The 24749-nt window shown below is 41.2% G+C and overlaps 1 protein-coding gene across 8 annotated transcripts in view; it reads left to right on the top strand.

Annotated features, from left to right (window-relative positions):
• Window positions 1-24749, top strand: part of ITPR1 (inositol 1,4,5-trisphosphate receptor type 1) — a 355416-nt gene that overhangs the window by 127422 nt on the left and 203245 nt on the right. For all 8 annotated transcript variants that reach the window (XM_086366623.1, XM_086366621.1, XM_086366622.1 and 5 more), the window contains 6 exons: window positions 6182-6297; window positions 15774-15860; window positions 17869-18027; window positions 20025-20123; window positions 21334-21417; window positions 21515-21661. In XM_086366623.1, coding sequence (XP_086222749.1) covers window positions 6182-6297; window positions 15774-15860; window positions 17869-18027; window positions 20025-20123; window positions 21334-21417; window positions 21515-21661 — 692 coding nt within the window. The remainder of the gene's footprint in view (window positions 1-6181; window positions 6298-15773; window positions 15861-17868; window positions 18028-20024; window positions 20124-21333; window positions 21418-21514; window positions 21662-24749) is intronic.

Genomic DNA, 24749 nt, shown 5'->3' with positions numbered 1-24749 from the left:
GAAATGGATGCTTGGCAAACTGGAGGACAGACTGCAGCAGGGGTTGGTTCGGTCTTTAGCAAACTCATTTCTTCTTCCTGAGCATTCAACTAAAGTGCATTTCTTAGTTCCTGACATCACGGCAGGGTGGAAGGGCTGTGTCATTGGTTATCACTGATGACCTGTGAGCACGAGTTTAATATTTCTTTCAGGCCAGTGAGCTCAAGAGAAGATGTGACTTCTCATGGCTCTTTTTCCTAGAGAATCCTTCCACATACTGAAGTGCGAGATCTGGTGGCCTAGGAGAGATTTCTCAGAAATGTTTTGTCTGGCAGAGAGTTGCTGGATTATATATTAGATTATATATTGCTTTTTGTCACCCTGTAGTGTAAAATGATATCTCAGTATGATATTGAACAGTGCTTTAGTATTAAAAGGTCATTTATAAAAGTTAAAGACTTTCATGGGTGCATGGGTTGGAGGAGGAATTGCTTCATAGATACAGGTTTTCCTCTTGGGAGTGATTAAAATGTCTCAAAACTTAGAAGTGGCGATTGTACAACATTGGGAATGCATGGAATGCCGCAAAATTGTTCACTTGAAGCCAGTTAATTTTATGTGAATTGAACCAAAAAAGTCAAATATTGATAAAGTGCAGAATAAAAATAACACTCCTATGTCTGGCACCTCACGCCTTCCCACTTTGTAGAGGCAACAACTTAAAACATGTTGACATTTTCTTTTGGTATTTACCACTGTATTTCTGGATGATATGTGTCTCTTAATGCCTGTAGATTAATCTCTCTTAAATATCACCTGTTCACACCCTGTTATTATAGATGAGGGTGGCTTCTGACACCTCCCTGTGCACCCTCCATCCTCTAGGTAAGGTTATATCACATCTTTTGGCTAAATTTATATCTAGTGTTAGCTTCTTATGACTGTAAGTGTTGTTCACTGTTGAGCTAAAGACATACTAGATTTTTTTAAAAAATATTGAAGTATGATTGATATACAATGTTTTGTTAGTTTCAAGTGTATGACAAAGTGATTCAGAGATACACATTCTTTTTTAGATTCTTCTCCATTATAGGTTATTAAAAGGTATTGAATATATAAACGAAGATGGAAAGAGGATCCCTCCATCGATCAGTTCCACCCATCCATATTCTTTCCATGTTCATTTATTCCAACTTGGGAAGATGTACCTAAGATTCTTAGGAGATGAACTTGCATTTTTTTGTTTTTAATTTTCACTGTATTGGGGTTTTGTTGGGGGAAGGGGAAAAGGAGAGGGAAAGTCTTTATTCTGTCCTCTGAAAACTAGTTTTGAATCAAATTCAAGCCTTTGTAAGCCTCAGTTAACACATTCTCTAGGTTTAGTTACATCTCCCGAGCCAGGGTGGGTCACTGCATCGTATTTGTTGTACTGATTTCCTTGATTCTCCTCTTTTCTCTCTGGCACCCCATCCTTCCTTCTCTTCTGCCCCCACCCCCTTAAATTACTGGCTGTCCTGTATTTTCAGTTGACAGACAGCCCTCTGAACATTTCAGCTTGGTTGTCTCATACGCGTCTCAAACCAACCATAGCCAAAAGAAGATTCTTGACTTCTGTTCTCCTCTAAATCCACCCCATCCCAGCCTTCCCTTTCGTAGTAGGCACCATGATCAAGAAGAAAGCTCCCATAGAAACATCAGCCAGGTTCCTCTTTGCTTAAAGTCCTTTGCTACTTTCCCACTGCTTTTGTAGGACAGGCATTGCCTCCCTGCGGCCCACCTACAGAACAGATACACGTGTCTGCCATCAGGGACCTTCCATTCTAGAGTTCAAGGTTGTGGAGGACAGCGAGGAACTGGCTTTCAAGTATTCTTCCGGCAGACTTTATTTTCTCACTAAGTCTCTGATGTGTGTTCCCTCCGAGGTTGGCTGCTTTGCCTTCTCACCCCACCCCAGGACCCCTTACATTAAGGTGGGCTCCAAGCACACGTGTGGCTCCTGTTGCTCCTGTCTTCCGCAGCTTAACACATCTGCGAAGCAGTTGAGTGTTCTCCCTCCAGCTGAGTTCTAGAATGCCGTCTAAACCATGGAGGACCGTCTCTGGCCCCCTTTCAGGCCACGCGCCCTTTAACACTTACACCAGCCCCTCCATTCAGCTAACTTCTCCTTTGCCGGCCCAGTGTGGCATCTGCTAAAGCTTAGGAATATTCCAAAGTAATTTTTTTGAAAGCTGAGTTTAGTTTATTCTTCAAAGACCTGAAAAAAACACTTGTCACATAAAAGATCTTTGTGACATTTCTTTGGGGCGAAATCAAAGCGCAGGGTGGGCATGTGTGTGTATATGCACATATAGAGACACACATGCATACTTGCTTCCCCCAAACAGGTAAAATTTTTGCACTGGATTTCCTATATTTGTGCATTTCTATACTTAGCACAGTATTAAGATCCAGCAGAACTTTAATTTTGTCCTGTTGTGCCGTCCAAATAGCAAAGGGCAATACAGAGCCGCCGAAGCACAGAATTTCAGAAGGTTACTTTAACATCCCATTTGAATTGCTTAATTTAATTTTCACTTCGAATCAGTTGCTAAGCAACTGGGAAGGCAGGACAAAATCAGCAAGGCTAATTTGGTTCTGTTACTAGTGTGTGAGCGTTGCTTATATTTACATAGATGGTTAGTTGTAAAAATGCTTAACCCAGTACAGTGCTGTTTTATCCAAGAAAAATAGTTGCTGTGGAAGTTACAGCAAGACTTTAATTGGATTGACAGTGCTTCAGTTCACACTGTCATCTTAGGTAATGGAAATTATCTGAAATTTTGAGCCTATTGGTAGTCCATTGGTTTGTTAAATGGGGTGCTTGACTTGGCTGTACTATGAACAGTTGTAAAAGGATTCTATCCAATGCATGTTAATCCTTTGATATTATAGATCCGGTTGATCCTCAAACCAACTTAAGCCAAATTATTGAGGGGGTGGTAATGCATATACTTTAGCTATCATCATATGAATTGTTTTAGAGGAAAAAAACAATTTTCTCAGTATCTTCTTACTGATGAAAATTGAAATTGTTAACCTCAATTGACCCATAAAGTAAATCATATATCAAATATGAATACTGGTGACTGAAATGTTACGAATTTTTTTGTGTGATGTCATACGCTTATCAAGGAAGTCACTGTGTCCCAGTACATATGCCACCCTCTATCCTGTGTCAGAGATAAGACGTTTAACGCTGGCCAGTGGTCTCATGGTTGTGTGTGATTGTTCTCAGGGCGAATGGAGAGTTCACATGGTTCAAACTGGTAGAAAAACTGTCTTTCAGTGATGTTGTGAAGTTGCCACTGATGGAGTACATAACAACGACCTGTGACTTTCATTGGGATGGAGAGAGCAGTCCTATCTTTTAAACCAGTTTCCTCCCCTGCCCTTTGTTCTGTAAAGACCTGGATAGCGTCTTTCATGTTCACTAACAATTACTTTCAATAGATGAATTGTATTCTTGATAAAGATGGCTTTTATATTTACCTTATAACTGCTTGTGACTGCATAGAAATATGTAATGAAGAAGGAGATTTGTAGAAATAGGAAAGTACCTTCTATTTCTACAGTTATGTGATTTCAATTTTTTTCTGAATGATGTCAAGTATTTGTACTGGACTTAGTAAGAGTTCATTGATTCCAACTAGAAGAAAGGGTGGTCTGAATTAGAGGAAAGTCTTAGTGTCTACGGGCTTCCCAGGTGGCGCAGTGGTAAAGAATCCACTTGCCAGTGAAGGAGACACAAGAGACATGGGTTCACTCCTCAGTCCAGGAAGATCCCCTGGAAAAGGAACCCACTCCAGTGTTCTTGTCTGGGAAATTCCACATGAACAGAGGAGCCTGGTGGGCTCCAGTCCATGGGGTCACAAAGAGTTGGACACGACTGAGCAGAGACACTTAGTGTCTATGTACTTGAGAGCAAATGAGTGTTTCTCGCTTTGAGATCATTGTTTGGCTAAGACAGTAACTAGGTATTTACTTGTCCTGTCAGAAAATGTTTCTGTGGACAGATAAGAATAAGTCTACCATTAGGAGACTGAATTTCTTTAAAGGCTTGGTCTGATCTACTTTCTGAGTACAGTTTTTCCAGATCTGGGTGTTAATTCCAAATTTATTATTAATTTACTCTATAAATACCATTTGAAAATCCTTTATATAAAATGGTAGAATTTTTAGAGAGTGAGTATAAATTTTAAGATTAGTTTTTTAGAAGTTATTTCTAAATGTTTTTGACAGTGTATCGCAGTGAAAAATGTTATATGAAAATATCCCTAAACTTTGTGTATCTATGTGTGTTTAAAAGTTATATACATGTGTTACTGTAATAATGTATACTTTATAAAAACAAGCAGGAAAACAGACAACGAAAAAGATTATGATTAAACAAAATAATGCAGTGTCCTCTTAACCATGATTAGCACACTGTCAGGTATATGAATGCTTAAGGCATGTGAATGCTTTGAGTAAAGTTTATCATTAGAGGCAACATGTTAAGTATTTTATTTATTTATTTATTTTTTAGAGTTTCTTATTTATTTATTTAATGTATTTTATTTTATTTTTTAACTTTACAATATTGTATTGGTTTTGCCATATATCAACATGAATCTGCCACAGGTATACACATGTTCCCCATCCTGAACCCTCCTCCCTCCCCATACCATCCCTCTGGGTCATCCCAGTGCACCAGCCCCAAGCATCCAGTATCGTGCATCGAACCTGGACTGGCGACTCGTTTCATATATGATATTATACATGTTTCAATGCCATTCTCTGAAATCATCCCACCCTCTCCCTCTCCCACAGAGTCCAAAAGACTGTTCTATACATCAGTGTCTCTTTTGCTGTCTCGTATACAGGGTTATTGTTACCATCTTTCTAAATTCCATATATATACGTTAGTACATGTTAAGTATTTTAAAACAATTTTTAATATCTGGGTGTCTTTTTTCAGGCCTTCTTAGATCATCATTTTTTTTTTCCTTTTTCTGGTTTGTGGGTTTTGCATTACTCCTGTCTTTGATGTTTTTATTTCATTGCAGGCATCTTTTGAAGCCACTAGTCCATTTTGTGAGTTAGTTCTACTGTATGTGCTCAGTTGCTTCAGTTGTGTCTCTTTGCGACCCCATGGACTGTACCCTACCAGGCTCCTCTGTCCATAGGATTGTCCAGGCAAAATGGACAATGGAATGGGTTGCCATTTCCTTCTCCAGGGGATCTTCCTGACCCAGGAATTGAACCCGCAACTCTCGTATCTCCTGCATTGGCAGTTGGGTTCCTCACCACTAGCTCCATCTTCTACATAAAACAGCATAAAAAGTCATAAGCCCAGGCAACCCTAAACAGAAGCATATCACCGTGCACTGAGAGAGAGGGACAAGGTACAGAATGTCTGAGGGCAAATTCGTCTATTTTCTTCCTACTCCCCAGAGAATTAAAACAACACTCAAGAAACCATTGCCCAGGGAAGTGCTTCCTAATAAACTTCTGTTTTTCTAAAAAATTTTGTTGAATTGAGGAGAGTTGGATTTATATCCAGAAATGCTTGTATATACTGTTATTGCATATGATGCAAAGAGCTGACTTATTGGGAAAGACCCTGATGCTGGGAAAGATTGAGGGCATGAGAAGAAGGGGGTGACAGAGGATGAGATGGTTGGATGGCACCACCAACTCAATGGACATGAGTTTGAGCGACTCTGGGAGAGAGTGAAGGACAGGGAAGCCTGGCATGCTGCAGTTTATGGGGTCGCAAAGAGTCGGACACGACTTAGTGACTGAACAACAACAGCTGTTGTTGCATATAGTGAAAATATTGCCCTTAAATTTGTTCATGATAAGGGAAACGAGCTAACTCTAGGGCAGCATCAAGACTTCTGGATTTGGACTCTGAGTCCCAGCTATGCTACTAATTGGCTTTGTGACAACAAACAGTTGACTTTCTAAAAGTTTCGTTTTCCTCATCTGTATTCTCACATGATGGTGATGAGAATTAACCATCAAAGGAGAGGTTTGTAAAAGGGCTTTGTAACTTGTCATTTATATTTACATGTAATTGGTAATGCTTTAATGCAATAGAAGGATAAAGTTTTTTCCATGGGTTGAGTGTATATACATACATCCTCAGTGACAATTTTTTGCTTATTTGTTTCACTTCTAGATTGCCTCTTTAAACTATGTCCCATGAATCGCTACTCTGCCCAGAAGCAGTTCTGGAAAGCTGCTAAGCCAGGAGCCAACAGCACGACAGACGCAGTGCTGCTCAACAAATTGCACGTATGTACTGGGGTGGGACTCCGTGGCGAGGTCTCATGAGCCACCATATGGTTCTGTCTGGGTGGAATGGGTTGAGAAGATGAGTTTTGCAGCCCTTCAGCTCTGGATACTGACTTTCATATGTTCTTTAATAAAGGGATAAAAGAGATCCTCTGTGATCCTAAGGAAAGGTGGGGCTTGGTCATCCTGAGATGTCTTGAGAGTTACTTTTCTCGATCATTTCGTTTCTTTTTTCTTAGCCATTTCCTTTTCAGAATGGCTTTGAGTAGAATACTGGTTATGAGCACAGGCTCAGCAAGCGAACTGCTTAGATTTGAATGCTCGCTCCACCTCTCACCAACTGGTCATCGTGACTGAGTTACTTGGCTGTTTTGTGCCTCTGTTACCTCATGTGTAAAATGGGAATGATAATAATATCCACATCAAGAGTTTGTTGTGAGGATTACATGAAATGAACCATGAAAGGTTAATGTCAATAGTGCCTGCCATATGAGAAGTGCTCAGTAGATTTTAGCTGCTATCATTGTATTTATCTTGTCTGTTGGTTGGCATATCAAAGAGATGCTCATTCCACAGCCACTGTGCTGTGTGACCATAAGCAAATTTTTGAGCCTCTCTGAGCCTGTTTCTCCATCTGTCAAATGATGACATAATTCTTCTAGTGTCTAGATGACCTAATTCTTTCTGTGAGGCTTATCTGTGTGGAACTTCTTTGCAATGTGAAGAAGAAAGATATGACATATATCCAATGTGGTATTATTGGAATTTCAGTCCATTCCACACCCCCCTATTCTGCTTTATTTTTCTGCTTGTCACTTCCCATCATCTTTCCAATTTATTTATTAGCTGTCTACACTGATTAGAATGTAAACTACACAAGGACAGAGATTTGTGTCTGTATCCCTCTCCCTCTTGCCTACAACACGTGGGGCACTCAAATATTTACTAACTGGATTTTTAAAAATCTTTCTCGGGCGATGATCATCAAGGACATACAGTATCTGTGAGCACGTGGGGCTCATGCCTACCTGGTTTGCGACCAGTAAGTGGCGAAGTCACAGCCAGCTGCACTGGGTAAGGTGGGACCCACGGAAGGGACTCCTTTACTCAGCACATGCTGTGTTAGATGGGGCTGAAGGCTCTGGGCATGATGAGAAGACCAGGTCCCTGATCTCCCTCAGCTGAGCCTCTAGTGTGAGGACGCATGCACACACATTGCCTTTATTTATTTATTTTTTAAAATTTAAATTTATTTATTTTAATTGGAGGCTAATTACTTTACAATATTGTATTGGTTTTGCCATACATCAACATGAATCCGCCATGGGTGTACACGTGTTCCCAATCCTGAACCCCCCTCCCACCTCCCTCTCCATACCATTCCTCTGAAATGCAGACCTTGTGCCTGCTGCACCCTCTGAGGTGTCTAACTGTCCTCACTATGCTCTGGCCAGACTCACTGTATTTCCTTTCATTTCATTTGTTTTGGAGCACCACAGACTCTTAACAGTCTCAAGACATTGGCACTTACAGCTTATTCTACTGAGAACATCCTTCTCCTGACTTTGCCTCAGTTAAGATCTCTGCCTCCTTTGTCTCTCAGTGCAAGTTATCTCAGCAGAGTCTCTCCCCAGCTCCTTATCTAACCCTTGTCTTGCTTCCCTGCATCAGGCACCCTGTTTATATCTTTCTCAGCACTGATCACAGTCTGCAATTATATTAAATAGTCCCCTTAATTATCATCTGTCACTCAGTAGAATGACAACCCCACAAGATGAGGAGCAATGTCTGTCTGGTTTACCACTGTATGCCCAGTGCCTTGTAATAGCATTTGGCAAATAGTAAGTGCTCAAGAAATATTTCATGAACGGATGAAAATAAAACACTGTGCTCAGTGACGGTGGTGAAGCTCTGGCAGTGTCTTACCCTCTGGGAGCTTAATAGCTGACTAAGAAATAGAGGTAGTGACACAGCTGTGGCAAATACTATTATAGGACAAACCACCAAAGCTTTGTGAGCACCTAGAAAGAGCTTCACTGGTGGCTCAGTGGCAAAGAATCCATCTGCAATGCAGGAGATGTAGGTTCGATCCCTGGTTTGGGAAGATCCCCTGGAGGAGGGCATGGCAACCCACTCCAGTATTCTTGCCTGGAGACAGAGGAGTCTTGAGGCTCCATAGTCCATAGGGTTGCAAAGAGTCAGAAATGACTGAAGCGATTGAGCACACGGATGGAGCTCCCAAATCCTCTCATATGAATAAGGGTGAGTGATATGGTAGTCAGGAAGGACTTCCTGGAGGAAGAGGAGGTGAAAAGTAAGCCTCACAATGAGTCATCTTTGGCAGTGAGAGGGTAGGAGAAGAAAAAAAGCAGAAAGAAAGAGATCACTTTGGAGGCTTCCAGGACTGCATCATTATTTTAACAGTTTTAGGGCAGATATTCTCAGCCTCAGCAGACCCATTTCTTTCTCTGAATAGCAAATATTATTAATATGTAACTGTATGAAAATCCCATGGGCGGAGGAGCCTGGTAGGCTGCAGTCTATGGGGTCGAGACAAGTCGGACACGACTGAGCGACTTCACTTTCACTTTTCACTTTCATGATTGGAGAAGGAAATGGCAACCTACTCCAGTGTTCTTGCCTGGAGAGTCCCAGGGACAGGGGAGCCTGGCGGGCTGCCATCTATGGGGTCGCACAGAGTCAGACACGACTGAGCGACTTAGCAGCAGCAGCATGAACAGGAAATAAAATTTATAAATAATATAACCTCCAATATACCAAAGTTTGAAAATGAATTGTAAAGGTAAAATAAAAGGAAAGGTATTTTATTAAGTTACTGCTCAGGCACAATCATTCTAGAAGACATAAGAAAATAAATGCTTGTACCTATTTGTATAAACCCGGTGAATAAGGCAGCCAAAGACTGTGGCTGATGTAGCTCTCTACTTCCAGTGGCTCAAAAAGGTGACTTTTTGATAAGGTGACTTTTCAAAATGGTTAGCATGTCTTCATAATGTTATGAAGAATGCATAGCACACTCTTCTCTTTATTAAAGAACACTCCCATTTTTGGAAAATTGTTAATAATAACATTAAACCATGCAAAACCGTGCTTTGTGTGACTGTGTAAAGTGGAGTGTTAGGGACTTGGCTCAGAAATGGCAAGAGCCAGGACTTACCTGGTTGCCCAGTGGTTAAGATCTGCCTTCCAATGGCGGGGTCGGGGGGTGAGGTGCACGTTTGATCCCTGGTCAGGGAACTAAGACCCGCACATGCAATATTGGGCAGCCAAAAACTTAAAAAAATAAGTAAATAAATAAAAAGACATTGCAAAAAAACAGCTTTTTAACCCCTGTGACTATCCACTGGAATACCAAATTATGTGGGAGGAATGATGCTTCTTCCTTGAACAGGACTGTGCTATGCATTTCTGGCACCCAGCATCCCTGGCTCTTGTCCAGAGTACCAGTAGCGATCCCCTCCTCCTCTCGTCTTTGTGATGATCAAGGGTGCCCCCGTAGTCTGTGCTGGAAGCCTGGGAATCGTGTTGAATGGGTAGAAAGGGTTGCTCAATTCTGTACATCTCTCAGGAGAGCTATTTAGCACGCACACCTGTGGGATTATCGTGGTGGAGGCAATGCATGTGTTTAACGGTCCTGGCTCCCCTTTTCTCTAATAATAATGATTATGTTCAGTGAGTTCTTGCTGTTGTTTAGTTGCTAAGTTGCATCCGACTCTTTGTGACCCCATGGACTGCAGCATGCCAGGCTCCTCTCTCCATGGAACTGGATACCCATTTCCTTCTCCACGGTATCTTCCCAACCCGGGGATAGAACCTGCGTCTCCTTCGTTGGCAGGCAGAGTCTTTACCACTGAGCCATCAGGGAAGCCTGAGATCTTGTTAGTACATCTCAAACTGTTTCTTCTCCTACACTATTTACAGCAAGGGTTGTAAATTAAGGTTCCTCGTGGCCAAGCAGGAAACCAGTTGGAACAAAGGGGTCTTGGTGGGCCAGCTTGCTCAGTGGCTCATGCCTGTGTGCAGGTCTGGGGACACCTCCACCTTCCAGCTGCTGCTGCATGGGAGGGTGGGCCTAGAGCTGCCATCACATATCAAGAGAAACTAAGGACCCATGCTTTGCTGTGTTATCTTTCAATTTTTTAAAACTATTGGCAGCTAATGCCATTAAAGTTTAAAACACACACTCAACACCAACACCAGAATGGCTCAGGCAGGGTAAGGTTCTTGGTCACCCATTCGCAGCCTGTGATACACATGTCATTTCATCAGCAGTTCCTTTTCATGCTCCTTCTCACAAATGAACGCTGAAAAAAGCCACACAGTTGAAAACTGCAATCCTAAAGGTGACCGAGAACTTTGAACTCCTTACTAAAACAAACAACAAATGTTCTCTTTCATGCTGTTCTTGCTTTAAATAGATTTTAAAAGGAAACCAGCGCTGTCCCCTGATTTAGGATTACTGACGTGACTTTTGGGTCTTAGTTACTCTGTGCAGTTCCTACTTTCCTTGCTTAGTTGGACATCTTTTTTCCCCCTCGTGTCTGAAAGTCATTCACATGCTCTAGTGTCGTCATTAAAATGCTGTATTTTGGGAAGCCGCTTGCCTTTGGGGGTGGATGACTGGTCTCCAGGGGGTTTTCATTTTTATTTTTGTCAACTACTGTGGAGCACCCCAATCAAAGGTCAGATTATTTTAAATTAATGCCATTTAAGGAATTAGTTGTCTAGACCACTTTGACTTCCTTTTGCCTAGGCTGTGCAACATGCCGCCAGCTCTCTGAAGGACAATGACATCTAGTGGCTGGTCGCTGTACGTGTCTGTTCTTTCAGAGAGAACTGGATGCTAACCCCGCTGGTCATAATTTCCCAAGATCTTGGCAGAATGAGGTTCCCCTACCCTTAGCCAATCATGTAATTTGTTCTTCGGGCATTGACTGCATTTCCTGACAGCGTTTCTGTCTGTTACCTTGAAATAGCACCTACATTGTTTTGGTTCTGAGAAATGATCTGTTACTTTAAGCTGGGAAGAACCAGAGGAGTGATGAGTCTTGATTGTCTTCTGAAGCCTGGGTCCTGCGTTGCTTATTTTCAGAGGCCTTAATTCAATATCATGTTATGTAATTCAGAGTTTTTTGACCTTAAATAACTTTTACCCACTGCTCCAGTGACCTCTCTGTGGTAATGTAATAATGGTTTCTCTATTTCTGAAATAAAATAGCAGGTGACTGTGATGGGATTGGCCTTGATGTTGCTTAGGGAAACACAGTAATGCCCATGGTGAACAGTGGTGGTAGAGAGCATAGCATGGAGTGCCATTTCTTCTTAGAAATTCGGAACTGTCCTCAAGTCATTGTGCAAGGAAAAGAGCAACAGGTACTTGATTTATTGGGATTCTTAAATATTGAAAAGGTAGCACATTTAAGGTGGCTGTTTGTTTACGTTTATTGTTAAATTAATTTTTACTGGAGTGTAGTTGCTTTACGATGTTGTGATAGTTGCTACTGTACAGCAAGGTGAAGCAGCTATAGGTTTTCATATATCCCCTCTTTTTTGGATTTCCTTCCCATTTAGGTCACCACAGAGCACTGAGTAGAGATCCCCGTGCTGTACAGCAGGTCCTCATTAGTTATCTATTTTATACTCAGTAGTCTATATATGTCAGGCCCACTCTCCCAATTCATCCCACTCTGCCTCCCCACCCTTAGCATCCATATGTTTGTTCTCTACGTCTGTGTCTCTATTTCTGTTTTGCTCATAAAGCTTTTTAAAAACCCAGGCTTCTTGCCATGGAGATAGGATGAAGATGCTTCTGAAAAAATGACATGTGAGTATTGTAAGAAGTGAATTTCAAAAACACATGAGTAAGAAAAGGGAAAAAAAATGGTATGCTCTCTAAATCTAAATTACCTCAAAGATAATCTTGGTTTTATATTTGGTGTGTGTCCCAGTTTCTAACCCCCTATTATTCCTGTATCTCTGTATGTTAAAGTATTAATAGGGGCATGCCGTCTCACTTGTCTTTCTTTACCTGCTTATTTCCCCACTTACTATGTCATGAATAAACAAGTAGTTCTGTATTTTTCATGGCTACTTGATAACCCCATGGTATAGCAGTACTGTAATTTTAGATAGGCAATCCCTATGGAGTGCAGAAATACTTAGGATCCTGACAGTTTTTTTCCATTCTGGGGCGGGAGGCGGGGGGCAGGCAGTGATTATGGCCTCATGTGCATGCCTGTTTACTTCTTAGAAGAAATTCCTGGAAAAAGGATGGCTAAGTCAAAGTTATGCCCATTGACCAACTTTTTGGTGGATATTGCCAGATTATCCTTCAGAAGGGGTAGTACAAATCCACTGTCCAAGTGTGGACTCATCTTTAGAATACACTTGAGAGATTTAATATGTTTTTTCCAAGGTTAAAGCAACCTTGATCAGTGGGCCTGGGTATAGGTTGTACCTTACTTCCTTTTTATCAACCTTTTGCTTTACCTGTTGAACTAAAAATCATGATGGATTTTTTTTTTTCCTGAAAGCCAAATTATATGTCAGTTATATCCATAAAACCGAGGGAAGGGAACTAATTTATTTCGTGAAGGGAGTTACCTAAAGACTGACTTGTGAACGCAACACATATACAGTATTTATGCACTTAGTAAAAGATGACATGAATGGGAGAGTTTTCTTCTTAAAGAGCCCTTATAGCAAAACTGAATTCTTAGAATGGTTCATAAACTTAATTCATGAAATGTTTACTTAGTAGTTATGTGTGGGCTTGGTCATCATTAAATCTTTTAATGGAGTTTTGGATATGATATTTGATATTCTTAGATATTTATTTTCCAGTTGTATATTTTCACTTATGATTTTACCTTTTGCCATTTAATTTAAGATTAAATTTAAGATTTAATTTAAAGATTACCATTTAATCTTTAGAGCTACTGGTGTTAAATTAGTCTTAAATATGAAATCCGGGCCTTCTTGGTGACTAATCTGACATTTTCTTTTAGATATGCTGGTAACCATTGGATGACCACTTTTATCCTTAATCTGAGCATAGGCAGGAACTTAATATTTTAGATTAATATTTCTTAGATTGAAGCCACTGGAAATCCTTGAGAGAGGAATATCCATGAGAATTTTCCCTCTTAACCAGGAGCCCTTATATTATTTAGTCCAAGAAACACTACTTCAAGATTCTCTAAAGGTGAATCCTTTCAGTGTGACATGTTGAGCAGAAAGAAAAAAAAAAAAAAGCATTTTTGTTGGGAAAATGTTGTTTTATTTTCCTTAATTCATTGATTTTTCCACCCTTTGGTATTTTTTTTTTTCGTTCTCCAATTTCCTGTCCTTATTAGCTGAGAACTGCTTGGCAGAAAGAATAAATGGCTTTCTCCAAAGTATAAACCTGCCTTCTAAGTAGATTCAGTCCAATGGTGTTTTTTTTTCTTTGGAAAGTACCTGTGGTTACTGGAGAGCTCTCTGGAGAGGGTACAGCTTGGGCATGAAAACAGGGAGAAGGGAGGTGGGAGGAAGTGAAGGGAAGGTGTTTGTGAAGAGGAAGAGAGAGTGGGGAAGAACCGTGCCCAGGGCAGTTGCATGCCAAGGATGGCTATGGTGTCTGCACTGCTGTTGTTTCTGGATGTGTCTTGAAACCATTATATTTTTGTACCTGAGAACAGCAGACTGGTAACTAATTCCAGAAGAGCAAGAGGGAAGCCTCTGAATAGACCATTGTTTTAAAGGGTTGAGATACATAGGGTAAACTTGCAGTCATCTGTATGAACATAGGCAGACCCTTACCTTCCTTTCATGTGGTTTGTTTCCAGTTTAGGATTGCTGCCTGCAGCTTATTTTTCTCAAAAGATATGCCTTCCTAAAAATACCTATCTTTCCAGTAGAGGCAGAGTGGATGCTGAGCTTAATGGAAATGGGAAGAGTCTTCATCCAGCCAACTTAGTCAACTTTTTGAAATTCTCATCATTAGGACATTTCTTAGTTACAGAGACTTATGCATAACAATCACAGTTAAAATGTGTTGAATGCCTGTTTGGTGTCTAGTATGCATTTTTTCTAATCTTCATGATGAGAGAAGGGGGCGGGGTGGGAAGGCCTATTTTTGTCCTCGTTTTGTGGATGAGAATGCTTAGTGAGGCTCAGTGAGATTAAATAACTTGGCCAAGATGGTAAAGTTGGTTTGTGGTGGAACCAGGATCAGGTCTGAAGGGTCCTGTGGAAACAGGGACCTGGGAAGGAAGCCCGTTACCCCGTGGCATCTGCTAGCATCTTGTCTCAAGGCCAGGGGAGACTCAAGGCGGAGAACGTTGGAAACGGTTCTGAAGGATACTACTGGTCATCATCAGGCATTTGTCACCCATCAGATTAGAAGAAATCCCTGTTATTTTACTTTGGTTTTACTTAGTCTGAGTTTGGGAGTCGGGTTGGAACAGCAGTTTAATTGCCTAGGATGAAGCTAGTTCCTCTTGAGCATGGTTATCATATGTTAACAGTCCTTACTGAGTTCTACAGGGAAATGAAGAAAAAGGACTGTGTGGGCTGGTGGCCTTGGCCGACTGTTTTGGAAACCCTCTATTCAGCAGTATCATGTTCCCTAGGCTGCCAGAGTTGGGCTAGTGGTATCAATCTGGAGTTGACCCAAACGTGGGTGTGAGATTGTCTCTTACTTACTTAGTAGCTGTGTAATTTTTTTTAAGTGACAGTATTAAGCAAAATTTCAAATATACATAGTAGTAGAGAAAACAATATAAACTCCTTTTGTAGCCATCATTCAACTATGCATTTTCAACCAAACTTTTTCATCTCTCCGTGTCTGTTTCTTCTTTATTAAATTAGAATAATCATCTTCTCCTCAGGGAACTGCCATGAAAATTACATAAATTATAATTGGTATATAACAATAAAAATTAACACTCCATGAATCCTTCTGTGATGAGATACCATGCTAAGTGATTCCTGTGAGGTGAGAGTACTGTTTTTATTTTCATTTTACACAAGAGGTAACTGAGGCTCACAGATGTTAAATAACACATCCAGGTCACAAAACCAGTATTTAAATCCTGTTTTATTTTACTCCAGAGCTATAAAGACAACCTTTACAAATCATAAAAGGGCTATGGAATTTCCTTTCCAACTTTACCCTGTTTTCTTTAAAACTATATAAGCTTTTGACTTAGTCTTACCCTAAGCAGATATCTGTGAAGTCCTTAAAAGAAAGAACACATTTTTGAAAAGTCAAAAAGGCCAACAAGCAAAGGCGTAGCAAGTTGGATTGTTAAACCCCTTGCTCATTGCACTTAGCCTCTGGGTGTACTTAGGTAGTAATATTGACTTAACTTCTGTGGTTCCTGTATGAACTGGCTATGTTGGTTCTGCATCACAGCAGAGAAATGAAACGCATTGTTGCCTCTTTGTGACCAGTCTTCCTCCTCCATAAACAGCATGCTGCAGACTTGGAAAAGAAGCAGAATGAGACTGAAAACAGGAAGTTGCTGGGTACCGTGATCCAGTATGGCAACGTGATCCAGGTAGGTCAAAACCACACTTCTGTCACGGAGCTGAAACATTACAAAGAGTGAAATGAAAAGCAAGCACAGTAAACCCTATTTGGACACATAAAACTCCATGGAGACAGCCAGTTTATTGGAAAAGGTCTGGCATTTCTTCTGATTAGGCTGGGTTTTCAGTTGGTTCATTTTCAATGTGAGAGTCCACCTCTGTCCTTGGAAGCTGTTAATTTAGTCTGTCCACATTTTTCAGATGGGAAGCGCCTAACTAAAGAGAAGCCTGACTGTTGTGGTCTTGCCTAACTTACATTCCCTGAAAGTTCCTCATATTTGGTAAAAACTGATTCAAGGGCTGGTCACCAGAAGTAATAAGAGCAATTCTGTATCTTCAGGTAGAATATTGGATGATGAGTCTCAGGTCTTACCTAATCATGAGGGTCATGAGGTTTACTTGTTTATCTCTGGTACCTTTACATTTGAAAGGATTAAACACAATTTACGAAATAGCTACCGCAGAAAATTCCTTTCTTTTGCTGGAAAGAAAAAGTCCACCTGGGTCTGCCCTTGCAGAAAACAGTCTGTGAGAAGTCCAGTGCCAAATATGGCTTTTAAAAAACCATTAAAAAAAATGGAAGTGTAGTCAGTTTACGACGTTGCGTAAGTTTCAGGTGTATAGCAAAGTGGTTCAGTTATACACATACATGTGTATATACATTCATTCTTTTTCAGACGCTTTCCCATTAAAGGTAATTACAAGATATTGAATACAGGTTCTTGTACTGTCCAGTAGGTCTTTGTTGTTTATCTGTTTTATACATTGTAGTGTGTCTGTGTGAATCCCAAACTCCTACTTTGCCTCTCTTTACTAATGCTAATATTAAATTTACAACTGACAGAGGAGTTCCTTCCCAATTTTTCTCCTCTGAGATTTAGGGCAAGAATTCTTGCCATGCCTCAGCTGTCTCACTAACAAAATGGTAATAATAATGGTGTCTGCTGCCTATGATGATTGACAGGGACCTGTCAGAGTATCTTCTGAACACATATTACCTAATATTTATTTCCCCTAGATCTTGACATCCACCAATAGGTAATATCAGGTTACACACCACCCAAATCCAATACCTCAACAGGTGCGTGGAGGATCAGGGCTACTCATCAGAATAAGAACAAAGGCTTGGGAACACATTAACTTCCCCTTGAGTATCATGGCTGGGGATGTCAGAGGCTCATGGATCAGACAAGTTACTCCTCTACTTCTAGTAACCCTGGCAGTTTGTAAACCTCCTGAGAGTGTTCTAGAAACTATCTGTGAACCTGGAAAGGGGGATATTGGCAGTTGGCAGTGGTGTCTCCTAGTCTTATCGTGTCTCCAGAGATTGGACAAGCTTTCATATTCCCTTCTATCTTCTCTTACAGCCTGTTGAGTTGGGAAGCTTTGGTCAACTCTTCCTGGTCTAGACTTACTATGGGACGTTTCCCATCTAGACTTCAGTCTTTCCATCCCTTTCATGTACCCACTTGCCAAGTATTGAGAATAGAGTGCTTAGAAATTCAAGGTGGAAATCCATAGCAGTCATGTTTTTTCAAATGAATTGACAATCCCTCTAATGGGGTCCTCTGTTAAATGGAACTGTGTCTGTTGTTCAGAAGTGCCCTTCCTTAGCTCCACCTTTGTGTCAGGGCATATTCAGACTGCAGTTCTTTAGACCCTTTTCTTGGGGTTAGACCCCTTCCTGGTAACCAATGGCAAGAGTGCTCTTCTATCGGACAGCGCCCTTTACCTGAGTGACATCCATCTCGTCCAAGGCTGTTTTGGGGGGGAAATAATTTTCTTCTCCTTCTGCTCCCTTTGCTCTTTCTCCTTTTCTAATCATCCCCTTGCCCCAGGCACTTCTGTGGTTCTCTAACTTCACAGGCAGCTCAGTGGTGGGAGGAGTGTTTGATACATATTTTATATGGCTGAAAGAGAAATGGTAAAGATTCAGAGACATGCTGACAGGCACCTTTTTCTCTTGGTGGTTTTCAGCTACTGCATCTGAAAAGTAATAAATACCTAACTGTGAATAAGAGGCTTCCGGCTCTGCTGGAGAAGAATGCCATGAGAGTGACATTGGATGAGGCCGGAAACGAAGGGTCCTGGTTTTACATTCAGCCATTCTACAAGCTGCGATCCATCGGAGACAGTGTAAGTGCACATTCCCAGCCCTGGGAGTGCTCCATGCCAGGCCTCCAACCATAACTGCATGCTTGAGTCAACTAGGAGAAATTTAAAGCTGGAGCCAGAGGCTTATCCTGTAGGAGGAGAAGGGACTCACTATGGAAACCAGTGTTTGGGAAACAGGGAAATTTGGAGTGAAGTGTGACCTACATACAGTAGCTCTATTTTTCCTACTGGGCTTCTGAAAAAATTCATACGAGCAGCCCATTACCTCGGTAGCTTTACCACGAAAGCCGCTGTCGTGTATTACTGTCCTGGGGACTATGCCCCTCCTTCTGTATCGTGGTAGAGTAGAAATGCTTTGCTATTTGGGAAGTAAAGTTAGAACAGAGGATGGAAAAGAAGTAGATTGAGCAGAGAAGGAGAGTGGATTTTAGGATTAGCCTCAGTTGTTCTTTGTCAGTAACTCTGCGGGTTCTTCATTCCATTTCGGCGCCTGTGGTTGGCTGTGAGCTGTGCTCTTCTGGGTAGGGGAGGTCATTAAGTTATAAAGCCCCAGAAAGTTATAAGTCATCCTTTCCAAGGCCACGTAGAACCATCCTGATACTTACTATCTACCTTACTGTGTGCTTCTGTGGTCGTATACTTACCTACCACTATGTATGAATGCTATCAGCAGTATTTCCAACCTTGTTAAGATTCTGAAATAGTTGTTTCTACCAAAAGAAATATGGGTTTAAACAGTGTGAAATTCTTACCAAAATGCTCAGCTAGCCTCCACCTGAAACTGGATTTTGCCATTTTTTAATATTTAAGTATACAAACTCCGGGTAGTTTCAAAATGTTTTAGTTTATATGTGTGTGTATTAAAGTATATACAGTATACCTGAAGCATCTAGTGCCAGGACACACCCCCTGCCCCACCCTGGGCAGCTGGTATACAGCAGTGATCATCAACTGATATAAAAGAACTAGTCCAGAAAAGCTTACATTTCAGCCAAAGGTTTGGGTTTTTTTTTTTAATGTACTGAACATAATTATATTCATTTGGAGTTAGAGAAAATTTGATAGTATGTCTTCCCCAAATGTATCAAACTGAGAAGAGATGGGTTTTATATCTTAGGAAACCATCCTTTCCATTCTTTTTCCTTCTGCGTCCATAATAATAGACAAGAAAGGGTGCTTTGTTCTGAACTTCATTTCTAGCATGTCCTTTGCTTTCCTGTTCTTTAAGGTTATCTTTTTATCTGTGCCTTGGTTGAGAAAATTAGATGGTTTTGAATTCTTAGCCTTGTAGAATAGTGTTTTTTTGAATACTTGTAGAATAGTGTTTTTCAAAGGACAGGGTATCTATCTACGCATAGGCTAAGAGATCAATTTAGTAATTTGTGAGTATTATTTTAGAAAGTGGAATAGAATAGATAGTATCAAGCTGTGTTGAACATAATGGGGATAAGATTGGCGTGGGTAACTTTTGTCTTAGATAAAGAGATATGTATATCTGTGCATACATGCGTATATGAATGTATACACACATACATATACACATATATCTACATAAGTATGTATGACCAGGTCATAATAGAAAACATATTTCTTAATATGACTTTTCAAAAAAGTATAAAAGTCATTGCTTTATAAATGTATAGCTTTATTCTCTCAAAGGTAAAGACTTACTTCAGACAATATTCTGCTTCTACCCCTAAAACTTATGTATCAAGTGCCTTAACTGAATCTAACAGAGGGAGGGCTTTTTTCTTCCTGCTTAGACTAACTTTGAAAGCATCTTTAGGTAATCAGTGACACTTGTGGGCAAAAATTTACCTTTAGTCTTGTAAACAACACCCCCTCCTGATCAGGGTCAGGCTTTTAAAACTGTGCTTTTGTGCCGTATCATTCTACCTGCTGGAAACTGGGCCTTCTTCTAGGTAGACTCTTACGGCTTCTCCCCAAACTAGCCACTGTTCATTCTGCAGTCCTGACATTTTTTTTGTGAAACGCTCTGTGGGTTCTTTCCTTTTCAGGTGGTCATAGGTGACAAGGTTGTTCTGAACCCCGTGAATGCCGGCCAGCCCTTACATGCCAGCAGCCATCAGCTGGTGGATAACCCAGGCTGCAACGAGGTAAGAGAAAGCCAGTTACGACTTGTGAGCAGCATATGCTACGGGAGCCCTCTGCCTTCCTGAGACCAGAGCATGGGCGTGCTGACAGTGACTTGAGTCCTGACTCAGGACAGTGTACCCATTTTGCAGGCGAGGAAACCAAGACTCAAAGCCAGACCTGTCACATGAGGCTGTGTAAGCCTGTTCCGTCGGTGGGAGCTAATAGTCACTTCAGGCCTCAGTTTGCTAAGCTTGTATCACTGGGAGACCAATTTTCTAATTTCTTAAACCAGAGGAGGCTCCCTTGTACCAATGCTTTTTGGCCAGAGAAGCACCCTTTTCTAATTGGTCCCCTAAAGAGAGAACCTAATTCCCCTACATTGGCAGCTATGAACACCCCTGCAAGAGTGACATCTTGCTTTTGGCAATACATCTACTTAAAGTAATTGGCAATTACAGGACACAAGGACAGTAGCTTGATTGTGACATGAATATTTGCCTAATGGTGGAGGGCACAAGGTCTGGAGTCAGATATTATGGATTCAGATCCCGAATCTGCCCTTCTCTACCTCTGTGACTGTAGATTAATTACCCAGTCTCCCTGGGCATCAGTTTTTCTACCTCTGAAATGGACATTATGGTTATTGCTATTTTTCAGGGTGGTGGTGGTTGTTGTTTAGTCACCAAGTCACCATCCGTTTTGTGACCCCATGGACTATAGCCCACCAGCTCCTCTGCCCATGGGATTTCCCAGGCAAGAGTACTGGAGTGAATTGCCATGCCCTCCTCCAGGAGATCTTCCTGACCCATGGATCCACCCTGCATCTCCTGCACTGGAAGGCAGATTCTTTACCACTGAGCCACCAGGGAAGCCCTTTTAGGGTGTTGCTAAGGATTAAATATATTAGTGAATATTGGCCCAGTGCATAGAATGTCTTTAGTGTACAAACAGTAGCTGCAAAGAAGCTGTCATTCCAGAAGGGTGAGAAACTTACTTCCCTTAGCCACAGCTGGAATATACATAGTGATTGGTAGAAATTATCCATTTATTACCAGAGACTTCTAAAGGTCAATTGAATGTGCAAGTTCTATGGTCTTAATGACGCCAGTCTTTAGGTTTGGAGGGCTGAAGCACAATCTTGTTTCTTGGACAGAGGTGAGGCCCTTTGGGGCAGGAAGACATAGTTGTTGAGGGATATGTGAAAAAATAACTCTTAAATTTGCTTTCCAGGTCAATTCCGTCAACTGCAATACAAGCTGGAAAATAGTCCTTTTCATGAAATGGAGTGACAACAAAGATGACATATTAAAGGGGGTAAGTTGGATACATGACTGGCTGGGCAGCACTTGGCTCGTCTTCAGTTCTCTCTTAAAATGCACTTTCCTTAACCCCTCTGTGTGTCGACTTGCAGGGTGACGTGGTGCGGCTGTTCCATGCCGAGCAGGAGAAGTTTCTCACCTGTGACGAGCACAGGAAGAAGCAGCACGTCTTTCTGAGAACCACCGGCCGGCAGTCTGCCACGTCCGCCACCAGCTCAAAAGCCCTGTGGGAGGTGGAGGTAAGGGACGGCACAGGGCAGGCAGGGAGAAAGGACGCGTGGGTTTATAGGAGTAAAGTCAGATCCAGGTACTTCTACCTACCTTGTTCCAAGGGATGACTTGGGATAACTAAGAGAAACACACACATCACGCCGTATCAGAAGGATGCAGGGTAAGCCAACTCCCACCTGAAAATTTCCAATTTCCCTTCTCTGGGTCATCCGATCATCTCTTGCTTCTGTATTTTTCTTTCCCTTGCTCAGTTACGTATCACAACAAGTGATCAAGTGCCTAACCAGCATGATGGTAGGTGAGTGCATATTGGTGACAGGACGAAAAGATGCCCATCTGATAACTGGATGGTGAAGGTGATGGGAGGCACATTCCTTGTCCTCTGGAGGTGATGAAGGAGTTTTCGGTTGGGCAAGGGTTTAAGAAAGACTTCCTGAAGGCACTAGCATCTGAGCTGCTACTAACAGGATAACCTATATTTCAGAAAGAAGAGATGAACAGAGTAGGTTACTTCTTGTAAGATACTGATGTGGACTTGGAAATAGCAGGCAGCCTTGGTTTAGAACTCAGTAACCTCATTTGAGGAGGAGCAGAGGATCGTCCTGCGAAACAAAACAGAAACTGTTCTAGGAGACCAGATCTTGAAGGGCAATATATCCAGGCTGTGGCAACTTGGGACTTGACACATAAAGCAAAAAACTATTAAGAATATCAGAACCCTACAGAAGTAACTGTGACTGACTTTGGAAACTTAAAGTACTGCATCTTCTTCACTTGAAAATTAGTTGAAATGAATGAAACATGCAACCTTTTGAGGAGAGTTTCTGCCGTATAGACTTTGAAAACTTTGGTTACTTACAAGTCTACTTCAGAACATCTATATTTTTTCTTCTGATAAGAAACAACTGTCTTAATTTTTACTCCCCCCAAAAACCTTTTCCTGCCAATTTTCCTTCTGAATAGCCTAGGGAAACACTGAATTTATTCCTTTTTTATTTTTTTCTTGAAGATTTTAGAAACAAAAGAGCCCCTTCAAAATAAAAGAAGGAAGACAACACCATGTATTTTATATTTCTCATCATGATTTAGGATTTTCATTATACATCTTCGGCATATTCCCTGTCATTTTTACATAGTGTTAATCTTTTCCCATGTGAAGTAAGAACTTTACAATAGTGTACAGTTGAATCTTGAACAATGTGGGAGTTAGGGACATTGGCCCTTTGCATGGTTGAAAATCTATGTATAACTGATAGTTGGCCCTCTGTGTTCCTGGTTCCTCTGCATCGTGAATTCACCCAGCCATGTAGAACTGTAATATTTAATATTGAAAAACCCATGTGTAAGCGGACCCATGCAATTCAAACCAGTATTGTTAAAGGGTCAACTCTACTTCTTTCTCCCTTCCCCTCCTTTTGGTGTTATTCTCTTGTGTTTTACCCCTATATGCTGCTAAGTTGCTTCAGTCGTGTCTGACTCTGTGTGACCCCCTAGACGGCAGCTCACCAGGCTCCCCTGTCCCTGGGATTCTCCAGGCAAGAACACTGGAGTGGGTTGCCATTTCCTTCTCCAATGCATGCAAGTGCAAAGTGAAAGTGAAGTCGCTCAGTCGTGTCCGACTCTTAGCGACCCCATGGACTGCAGCCTACCAGGCTCCTCCACCCGTGGGATTTTCCAGGCAAGAGTACTGGAGTGGGGTGCCATCGCCTTCTCTGTTTACCACTATATATATATATATATGCTATAAACTCAATAGTGCATTTTTACTTACTTTGCCTTGTTTAAGGAGTCATTTGTATGCTAAAAACATGGGAAAATGAGAGATTAGGAGTCTTTTATCTACATAGTTGGACTTCCCTTGTGGCCCAGCTGGTAATGAATCTGCCTGGAGACCTGGGTTCAATCCCTGGGTTGGGAAGATGCCCTGGAGAAGGGAAAGGCTACACACTCCCGTATTCTGGCCTAGAGAATTCCGTGGACTGTATAGTCCCTGGGGTCGCAAAGAGTCAGACATGACTGAACGACTTTCATCCACATAGTTATCCTCTCCAGCACTTCATTCCTTGGTATAAATTGAGTTTTCATCTGGAATCATTTTCCTTCAGCCTAAAGAACTTCTTTATCATTTCTTGTAGGGCAGGTCCACCACTGGCCAATTCTCTCAGCTCTCATTTGAAAATAAGAAAATAGCTTTATATTTGTGAAGATCCCTTTATTTCACCTTGATTTTAAAAAATATACATTTTTCCTTTTTTGAAATAAAAGCTGCACGGAGATACAACTCATACATCACACAGTTCCCAAATTTAAAGTGTATAGTTCTCCATGGTTTTTAGTAGATCCAAAAGAAGCCCTGGACTCCTAGCAATCACACCTCATTTCTCTTCAGACTTGCCCCCTCCCCACCTCTGGTGACCACTGCTCCACTTTCTATCTCTATGGATTTGCCCGTGTTGAACATTTCATATACATGGTATCCTACAATATGTGGTCCTTTGTATCTGACTTCTTTTACGTAGCATATCGTTTTCAGAGTTCATCCATATTGCCCTGCATATCCATATTTAATTTCCTTTTATGTCAAACAATATTCCATTGTATGGATATGCTGTATTTACCCTATTTTATTTTTCATTGGCATTTGGATTATTTGTTCTTTTGGGCTGTTGTGAACACTGCTGCTGTGAACATTCATGTACAAGCTTCTGTGAGGAGTCTCAGTTCTCTCAGGGGTGGGATTGTGGGGCATATGGTAACTTCGTTTAACCTTTTGAGGACGGGCTGCTCTATCTTGTTGGCACTATTGTGTGTTCCAAACTGCAGTGTATTAAAGATTCTGATTTCTTCATACAGCCTTCATTCACAAAAGGTATTTTTGTTGACCATGAAATTTTATGTAAACAGTTTTCTCTTTTCATACTTGAAGATGCTAATCCATTGTTGTCTTGCATACATTATTTCCTGATGTGAATTCACTGGTTTTCTTTTCTTCTTTTTTCCCTTTTTTGTCTTTTTTTTCCCCCTGAAAGTGAAAGTTTCTCAGTCGTGTCTGACTCTTTGTGACCCCCGTGGACTGTACAGTCCATGGAATTCTCC

Source organism: Bos grunniens, chromosome 22 (genome assembly GCF_055505025.1).
Source record: "Bos grunniens cultivar Pamir isolate PY7600 chromosome 22, Bosgru_T2T1.0, whole genome shotgun sequence".
Classification (NCBI taxonomy): domain Eukaryota; kingdom Metazoa; phylum Chordata; class Mammalia; order Artiodactyla; family Bovidae; genus Bos; species Bos grunniens.
Note: the sequence above shows the minus strand (reverse complement) of the source record. Positions and strands in the feature narration are given on the sequence as shown.